The 9,326-nt window shown below is 65.0% G+C and overlaps 1 protein-coding gene across 5 annotated transcripts in view; it reads left to right on the top strand.

The window, feature by feature from the left end:
• The window catches only part of MCPH1 (microcephalin 1), a 97,505-nt gene extending 89,101 nt beyond the window's left edge, over positions 1 to 8,404 (top strand). For all 5 annotated transcript variants that reach the window (XM_059685844.1, XM_059685846.1, XM_059685847.1 and 2 more), the window contains 2 exons: positions 6,452 to 6,689; positions 8,135 to 8,404. In XM_059685844.1, coding sequence (XP_059541827.1) covers positions 6,452 to 6,689; positions 8,135 to 8,190 — 294 coding nt within the window. In that variant the 3' untranslated portion in view covers positions 8,191 to 8,404. The remainder of the gene's footprint in view (positions 1 to 6,451; positions 6,690 to 8,134) is intronic.
• Positions 8,405 to 9,326: the final 922 nt, after the last annotated feature.

A 9,326-nucleotide genomic window follows, 5' to 3' on the forward strand; every position in this document is an offset into this window, starting at 1 on the left:
GCAGGAGGCCAGGCCCCCATCTATATGGTTCAGGTGCCCCTCCCGGGCTGGGCGCTGGGAGGCCTGTGCAATCCAACCCCAACGAACAGCCCACACCAGGTGGAGAAGATGGCAGTGCCTGGTCACAGTCGGGGGGCAGGTGTGGGGGTGACCACAGAGAGGGGACGTGAGGCTGTCATTGCTGCCGCCCCACAGGCAGAGACGGTAAGAAGGCAGGGACTGGGCCCCGGGAAGGCAGAGCTCCGCCTCATCTTCTGGGGGTGCTCCCAGCAAGGCCCGGGGGACACGGGCGCAGGCGGGACGCCGGCATCATCGCCCTCACGCTTCGCCCACGCATGTTGCTGAGCCGCAGACGGCTGGCCTCTCGGCCCGCTGCCCCCGGTCACCTCCGACCCCAGGCTTCAGCGCGCTGCCCTCTGCTTCCACGTTTCTAGGACTTCCCTTTGCCTCCAAGGTCAAGGTCAGACCTCCTCCCAGGCGGCAACCTTCCACAGACCTCCTCCCACGCGGCGACCTCGGCCTGACCCGCCCTCCTGCCCCTCACAGGGCCCCACACACAGCCTTTCCCTGATCCCCGGGACGGGCTCCTCTGGGAAGCGATCCCCACACCTCCCAGGAGGAATGAGTCCCCCTTTTGTGGTTGAGGTGCTGTTCTCACCGCACCAGCACCCACACTCAGAAAGAAGGACCATGGGCGTCGTCCGGCTGGCTGCGCACGGCTGTCTCTCCCGTTGGGTTCCGAGGTTTGGGAGGCGGGTGCACGCTGTCCGTTCCCTCAGCCCTGCCCCTGCGCGGGGCCCTGCGCAGCATCTGGAGTTAGAGTCGCATCCGCCTGGAAGGGGCCGGGCCCCTGAGCAGAGATTCCAGGACAGGAGGTTCCCGTGGGGAGGACCGCCCATTCGGAGCTGCCTCGTGTCCCAGAGGCCTTCCGACCATCGAGGGGGGCGCGCCTGGGCTGGGTTTGTGAGGACCCGGCGGTGAAGGGAGGCAGGTGGAGTGAGTCTGAGGCTGTGGGAGGTGCCGGCAGCACCTGTGGGTGGGAACCACGGGCGGGAGGACCTGCCCTGAACACGGGAGAGTCCTGCGGGAAGGGTGGGGGAGGGTGGGAGGGGTTCTGGCTTGGGGACCTGCTCAGCAGGGCCAGTGCGGCTTCCTCGCCCGTCCCTTCCCCCGCGGGTCCGCAGGCGACCTGGTCAGCCTGAGGCCTTCTGCTCTGTGGCTTCCTCGCCGTTCACACAGCCAGGTCTGCGCACCCAGATCTGTCTCCTTCCCTCCTCGTCACCCGCCCAGTGCGGCTGGACTTACACTCTGGTCCTGGGCCCGACCTCCGGCCACCCTCTGCGGCCCTGGGTGTGCTGTTGGGTTTTGCTCCGTCGCCATGGTGAGACTCAGTGGGCCCCAGGTGTGTGGTCTTAGAGTAGAAAAGAAATTATAGAAGTGAGACAGCGTTGAGAGAATTAAGAAACTATGTCTAGTCCATATATTTGAAAAGGAGGTTGCAGTCAGAATAGATAATTCTTACACCCAATCCAAGTTCTTAAACATGGACCTCCTGTCCTGGAATCTGCTCAGGGGCACAGGAGAAGATGCTAGGAGAGTCGCCGTGGAAACCACAGAGAGCCACGTCTGCACACCTGCTAAGCCAGTTAGTGCCAAGCTAATGGCACACGGAGCCACTAGGACTCATGCTTTGCTTCTGGGTATAAAATGTCAGGAACTTCAGAGGCTGGCAATTTCTCGTTGAAATGTAACGAGTACTTACCATGGCCAGCACTCCACTCCCGGGTATGTCCCCAGGGAAACAGACGCATGTCCTGTTCTGAGGAGAGGGAGCAGCCAGTGTCCATGCCAGGTGAGGGGATGAACACTGTGGTGAGTCAGAAAGTGATAGAACATCTGTAGCATGAAGAGGACACGCAGCCACGTGGCTGAGTCTCGACCACGTGCTGCTGAGCACAAGGCGCCAGGCAGCCTTGCTGTCTCCCCGCCCGCCCGCCCGGGAGCTCGGGGACACCTCGTGCCCAGAGTCGGTGCAGAGGCGCGGCAGCGGCTGGTGGACATGCTAGGAAGCCTTACCATCGTTGCTTACGCATGTATGTGACTTCTCGCCCGTGCAGTCCCTCTGCGACGTGTGCATTGGAAGAGATAACCCTGGGGAAGGCCCAGCAAGGAGGGGTGCCCGCCCGCGGCACGTTCTGCAGGCAGCACTTATTCCTGAGGCGCCTGGCCATGGTCCCCGCTGAACGTGGGCTGTGGGGTTCTCAGAAGAGACCCAAGCTGATTCAGCCAGGAACAAATCTGAACCAGCACCAGCTCTTGGGCCCCCAGAGCCCGCGTTCTGTGTGCGGCGTTCCCACTGCGTTGGGAGGCGGGCCCCTGCAGGGCTCCTTCTGCGGACATGACATGGTTTGTGCGTCCGTCTGTGGCTGGCAGCTGGGCTGGGCTGGCCCTCAGCCCTCCGGTCTCAGTCCTCACTGCCCGTGGCCACAGCACCAGGGACAGCGCCAGCCCACGGCGCAGGGCATGTGGCCCTCCCGCCTCGGCGGCTTCCGCCCCTGTGGGAGCCTCTGAAAGAGAAGTGGGCACTGACCATGCTGGTCTGGGGTCTGCGGGGCTCTGTACCCCACAGATGAGAAGCCGATCCCCTAAGAGGCCGCCACGGGGACCTGCTGGTGGTGAACTCCCCAGCACTTTGGTAATGTGGACAGCCACACGAGGTGGAAACTCGCCTCCTGTTAATCCCTCCTGGGAGGAGGCCCTGCAGCCACGCTCTGGTGCGTGCTTTCCCTCCTCTTTCAAGCTTCCTAAGGCAGCGGCCTGTTCTGTGCTGTGTGGTCGGTGGGGCGGGTCCATGCCAGGCAGGTGGCACCCACTGCTCACGTCCTCGCAGATGTGTGCGCGGCTCCCGGCCTCAGAACCACAAAGAGCCTTTCAGGGCAGGACGCTGGCTGAGCGGAGCCCCTTCGACTGTGATGGGGTGGCGTGGCTCACAGGTCACCTGGGGGTGAACTGCTGCGCCCAGGCCACACCCCCTTCGCTGACCCAGAACGTCTGGGACCTGCTTGCTGCCCAGGTTGTGGGCCTCTGCTGGGTCCTTCCGCAGCCCTCGCCCCTGGAGACCCCAGGAGCGCTGAGGCCGCCGCCGCCCGCTGTCTGGCCCGCAGCCCCGACTTAATGGCACTGCCAGGGGCTGAGGCCACAGGCCCCCACTGAGCCCCGACGTCCACTGACACCACGGGCGCCGGGATTCCCGTAGGTTTACACATTCCTTGCCGCGCACCGGGCAGTTTAAGGGTCAGATAAAAAGCTCTGTGGAATCCAGAGCGATTTCCGAATGTGTGTTTTGCCGGGATTTTTGAAAACTGAGAGCGGAAAGCGACCCGGAGGCACGTGGCCAGCTCGCTGACGTGTTGAAGCCACGGGAGGCCGGCGGGCCGGACGCTCAGGCAGGGCCGCAGCGCTGACCCTCTCCCCGCCATGAACGCTGCGAGGCAGGAGACCCAGGCTCCGGGCTCTTAGAGGCTATTTGTGGGTCCCCAGGGCGACTGTCCCATCACGCACGAGCCTTTCAAACGCCAAGGCCTCACCCGGTCGGCTCAGCAGCCTCCTGGGCTCAAAGGGCAGCCGCCTGTGGGGAGCAGGGCGGGCTCGGGGCGGGCCGGGGCCTGACTGCACTTTCCTCCCAAAACGAGAACTTCCGGAAACCGTCGTCGGAGACCCCTGCATGCCAGGCAGGCCTTTCCCCCTCCTCCCGACACCAGCACAGACGTTCCACTAGTGGACGTGCCCGCGGCGGGAGACGCGCCGTGCTGGGCCCCCTCCCCCTCTCCTTCCCCGGTTTCCATGTTTGGAGAAACATCTTGAAACGTGGTGGTGTTCAAGTCAGGGCCGATGACACGTCCTGTCGCTCAGGAAAGCCAGAGAAAGTAACTTAACTCTACTTAAACGCACTGACCCTGGGAGCGCCCTCCAGGCCTGGCTTCTTGGCGTCGTTGGCACCGCTCTTCCTGGCTTTGCGTCCACACCCTCCCGTCTCCCCTCCTGAGAGGGCGAGGTGGTGTGTGTGCGCACCTCACAGTCGGTGCAGGTGTGCGGCCAGCATGGCCACTGGGTCTCCCGCCCCCTCATCTCCCGTCCTGTCGTTAGGAGCGGGTGGGGCAGGCCTCACTGCCTGTCCCGGAGCTCAGGCCCGGCATCTCATGCGTGGGTGCCGTCGTCCCCCATCTCGTGGCCTCCCTTCACCGGCTCACCCCTGCGTGCTGTCAGTCTTCCAGGAAATGGGCGTCCTGGGCTCCGGGAGAGCAGGCGCCGTGCCTGCCCCAGCTCTGCTCCGCCAGATCCGGCCCCGGAGGCAGGGGCGGGGGGGGGAGGGGGAGAGGCGAGGGCACTCCCTGGGCCCGGCTTCCACCAGGGGTGGCTGGTGCCATGGCCGGAGAGTCTGGGAGCAGCCGAGTGTCTGTTGAGAGCAGAGCGGCCTGGCGAGAACCGAGGCCTCCACTTGGGCCCCGTGGCCTGGTGGGACCTGGCCCTCTGTCTGCCCTGAGCCGGGCACAGCAAGACTCTCTCCTCGGTCACGGCAGGGGGTGCCCGGGCTGGTTCCTGGTGCCAGCACACAGTGGGCCCCCAGTCACTGCGGCTGCTGGGTAAGGGACCGGGCGTGGGGTGAGGAGGGTGAGTGAGGACTCAGGCCTGTGGCTTGTGGGAGGCCTGCAGGTCATCGGAAGGGAACCAGCGGGTGGTTGGTCTGAGGGCCGGAGCTCTGTGCCCAAGCCGAAGCCGGGAATGAGCCGTGTTGGTGGGAGGGAGCTTGCGGTGGGAAGAGAATTCTCCGATAGCGTGGCCTGGTGGAGAGGGTGGGCCCAGGCCCAGGGAGGGGCAAACCCAGAGCGGGGTCCTGGGGCCCAGGGGCAGGTGTTTCAGAGTGGGAGGGGCTTGGGGTGGGAGGGGCTTGGGCTGCAGGTGGGCGGGGCTTGGGCTGCGGGGTGGGAGGGGCTTGGGCTGTGGGGTGGGAGGGGCTTGGGCTGCGGGGTGGGAGGGGGTTGGGCTGTGGGGTGGGAGGGGCTTGGGCTGCGGGGTGGGAGGGGCTTTGGCTGCAGGGTGGGAGGGGCTTGGGCTGCGGAGTGGGAGGGGCTTGGGCTGCGGAGTGGGAGGGGCTTGAGCTGCGGGGTGGGAGGGGCTTGGGCTGTGGGGTGGGAGGGGCTTGAGCTGCGGAGTGGGCGGGGCTTGAGCTGTGGAGTGGGAGGGGCTTGAGCTGCGGAGTGGGCGGGGCTTGAGCTGTGGAGTGGGCGGGGCTTGAGCTGCGGGTGGGCGGGGCTTGAGCTGTGGAGTGGGCGGGGCTTGAGCTGCGGGTGGGCGGGGCTTGCGCTGCGGGGTGGGAGGGGCTTGGGCTGGGAGTCTGTAGCTGCTGAGGAGTCCATCAGGCTGAAGGCTCTTCTGCCGGTGCCCGTGTGAACACCTGGCAGCATGGCTGGAGGCAAGGCCTGTCCCCGCCCTGGGCAGCCCTGTGCACTGAGCTCAGGTCACAGAGTAGGTGGCGGAGGTGGGATTTGCCCGGGGAGCACCCGTTCTATCATCTTGTCTCCCTCCCTCCCACCCGTCCCGGGCACAGTCCGTAGGTGGGGAGTGCCCGTCAGACTGCCACGGAGCCTGACTCCTGGCCTCGGCCTGCTGGTCTGGGACTCAGCCCCTTCCAGTGCCAGCGGCTTTCGTTCTGAACGTGAGCAGCTTGAAAAGTGCTGTTTTCAGACGACACTGCAGCCATGCTTCCCACACCGGCCTGGGCCCCGTCTGCCCCGTGGTCCGTGATGGAACATGCCGGCAGCAAGACGGGCAGGCGCGGCCGGAGTGGGAACGGCGAGAGGCCTGAGCTCAGAGTTCCGACAGGCGGCGTGGGGACTCCGGCCACCGTGAGCCACGCAGGGAAGCTCCATTATAGTCAGGCGTCTTCGTTCCCGCCTCCCGGGTCCCGAGAGCTCCCCGCTGCCCAGGCCTGCGCCTCCCCGTCCCCGGTGCCCCTGACAGCCCTGTGCCCGTCCCTCCCGGCCTTGTGCTCGGGGGCCGTCGGGGTTCTGCTTGGTTCTCCGTGTGGGCCGCGGTGCCGCATGGGGAGCCCTCCCCGGGCCCGTGACAGGCTGCCCTGCACGTGGGGGTGGGGGGCGAAGGCCGTGAGGGGCCTGCTGTCCAGGCAGCGGCTGCGTGGACACCACGGTCACTGTCTGCACACCTGGGTGTTCCCAGCAGCTCAGTCAGAACGCGAAGCAGCTCAGAGGCCTGAGCCCTTCTTGCCTGAGTTGTTGGCTTCAGAGAATGTCAGTGTCTGTGCCGCCGCCTGCTCTGGGTCCTCAGATTCGGGGCTCACTGGCTGTGCCACCTGCCCCCAGAGAGGGCGTGAGCGTCCCCATGCCTGTTCCCCACGAGGTGCTCAGGCCTAACCCTGTGTCTCTGCCCGCAGCTCTGCCGCCAGGAGCGCCACCTGTCCGCGGGGCAGTACCAGGGGACGCTGTTCGCCGATCAGCCCACGATGTTCATCTCACCAGCCAGCGACCCCCCCAGAGCCAAGCTGTGGGAGCTGGTCCTCCTGTGTGGGGGTCGGGTCACCGGGGTCCCTCGCCAGGCCAGCCTCTTCATCGGGCCCTGCCAGGGGCGGAGGAAGGAGACCGTCACCTACCTGTCGGAGAAGTGGATCCTCGGTAGGAACCTGCTCGGGGTCTTGGGGGACACACAGGAGGTCGGGGGCGCCTCTGACTGCAGGCTCAGAGACAGCTGGGTCTGGGGGACAAAACACAAGGTTGAGGGGCGCCTCTGACTGCAGGCTCAGGGACAGCTGGGTCTGGGGGACAAAACACAAGGTTGAGGGGCGCCTCTGACTGCAGGCTCAGGGACAGCTGGGTTCTGGGGGACAAAACACAAGGTTGAGGGGCGCCTCTGAGTGCAGTGTCGCCTGGCGTTCCCTGAGAGCGCTGTCTGGGATAGGACAGGGCTCTCCAGGGGGAAGCCTCCTGCCCACGCCCCTCCGTGTGCCTGGGCCTTGGTGGACGTCTTTGTCCACGTGCCTGCCCGCCAGAACCCTGCAATCATCCCTCACGGCTGACGTGGACCTGCCTGCTTCTCACTGTCGGCCCAAGTGCCGCCCGAGGGGCAAGGAGTCCTCTGAGACCACCTACCCAGAGCTGCCCCAGATCTACGGCTCTGTCCCCTAACTCTTAGCTCCTGCCCCTCCCCCAGCGCCTGCTCCGCACCCCCTCCCCCCAGCGCCTGCCCCCTTCCCCCCCCAGCGCCTGCCCCCTCCCCCCCAGCGCCTGCCCCCTTCCCCCCCAGCACCTGCTCCGCCCCCCTCCCCCCCAGCGCCTGCCCCCTTCCCCCCCCAGCGCCTGCCCCCTCCCCCCCCAGCGCCTGCCCCCTTCCCCCCCCAGCACCTGCTCCGCACCCCCTCCCCCCCCAGCACCTGCTCTGCCTCTGGGAAGCCCTGAGAACAGGTGCCGCTGCCCCACAGCCAGGCTCTGGGAGCATCTGTGTCCCCCTCAGTCCCAGGTCCGTCTTTCCTGACACGCAGGACACCAAGGCCACGACTCCGAGTGACTCATTCAGCCAGCAGGAGAAACGGGGATTTTCTTAGAGAGAAACCCGTCTGGGCACTTGAATGTGTATGAAAATAAACAGGAAAACAGCGTTAGGTTCCCAGCACCAGGAAGCGAGGTGTTGCTTTTACCTGGGTGTGATGCTTGCCTTCTTGAAGGCATTCCCAGGAGCTTCACTCGCCCGCACAGGCCAGAGTGTGTCTGAGAAACGGACGCATGGCCGTGGCGTTCCTGGGCCGGCGTGTGCTCTACATGCCGACCGCAGCTCCTGCACCCTCACCGGCGCGGGCGTCACCCCCGTGGTCCGTTCTGTGGTCTGAGGGGCTAAACCAGCAGCTCTCACAGCACCGGTGGCTGCCGAGCGTGGGGTGCGTGTGCCTGAGGCTGATCTTTCCTTGTGTTTCATTTCCTGCTGATTTACGTGCTGTGGCCGCGGGGACCGGGGAGAGGCGGCTCTGGGCCACCGCAGACCTCACAGGACGGCTCACGCTTGTATAGAAAGGGGACGGCTTCCGTGCGCCTGGCCCCTGACCCACCGATGCCCTCTCTCTCCCCAGACTCGGTGACCCAGCACACGGTCTGCGCCTGCGAGGACTACCTGCTGCGGCAGTGACGCCGCCCGCACCTGAGGCGGCTCCGTGGTCGCTCCCCGAGACGGAGGTCGTGGGAGGAGCCCCCAGAGGGCCGTCCCGCCGCCGCCCCACGCCCTCCCGTGGCCCCGCGTCCTGGAGGCGGGCTGCCGGGGCACCTGTGTCTGGCAGTGGCCGTGATCAGAGCTCCAGACCCTGGTCTCTCGCCTGGTAAATAAAGAGTGCGATCGGTTCATGGTCTCGTTGCAGAGAATGGTCTCGCCCTCGGTTCCGTCAGACGCTGGGTCTCTCTAGCCCCCGTCACTAGAGATGGCCACGCTGTCCCTGGGTCGTGAGGTGCTGGTTGTGCAGCAAGACTCGCAGCGGTTAGGTTAGCGGCACAGGGCCCTGAGCGCCAGGGCCAGAGCAGGGACGGGTCCACCACGCTGGCCTCAGGCTTGCTGTCCCCGGAGGGAACTGGCCGGCCGCCCGGTCACCTCCTGAGGGGCAGCGCTGCCCAGTCCCCGAGCGAGTGGGAGGGGTGGCTGCTCACGTAGCTGTGACTCCCCCAGAATTCAAGTCCCTCAGCGTGGCAACAGATCAACTGCTGGGCTACACCTTCGAGAGTGAGGTGATGACAGCATGGAAGTGATGAGGGCTTTCTCTTGGATTCAAAACCGTGTCCAACACACGCAGTCCCCTCACGGCGCCCAGGCCCCTCAGCACGGGGCCGCAGGGAGACTCCCGAGAGCCGCCGGGTTCACGGTGGCCCCTGGCCCGGCCCTGGAAGCGCCTTAGCCTCCCGTCCTGCTGGTAGTGCCGCAGGCGAGCCTCCCCCCACACCAGGCTGCAGGGCTGGGGGGTCTGGTCTCTACGGTTCCCACCGGTGCCGGCTTTCACCATCGATCCTCAGATCCCACCCAGAGAAGAAGACAGGAGAGAACGCAGATTAGAAATGAAGAGTAAGACTGTTCTCAGGTCACATGACACTATATGTCAATATATAAGGAGTCAAAGAAAACATAGTCTTTAAGAAGATTACAGGACATAAAAGCCAATATTCCAAACTAAGTTAATTTTATTTCTATATATATTATCAAGAAACAATTTGAAAATGGAAAAATACAATTAGTTTATAATGGCATCTAAAAATAAACTAAAATAGGAATAAATTTAACAA

This window comes from Myotis daubentonii, chromosome 2, assembly GCF_963259705.1.
Source record: "Myotis daubentonii chromosome 2, mMyoDau2.1, whole genome shotgun sequence".
Lineage (NCBI taxonomy): Eukaryota > Metazoa > Chordata > Mammalia > Chiroptera > Vespertilionidae > Myotis > Myotis daubentonii.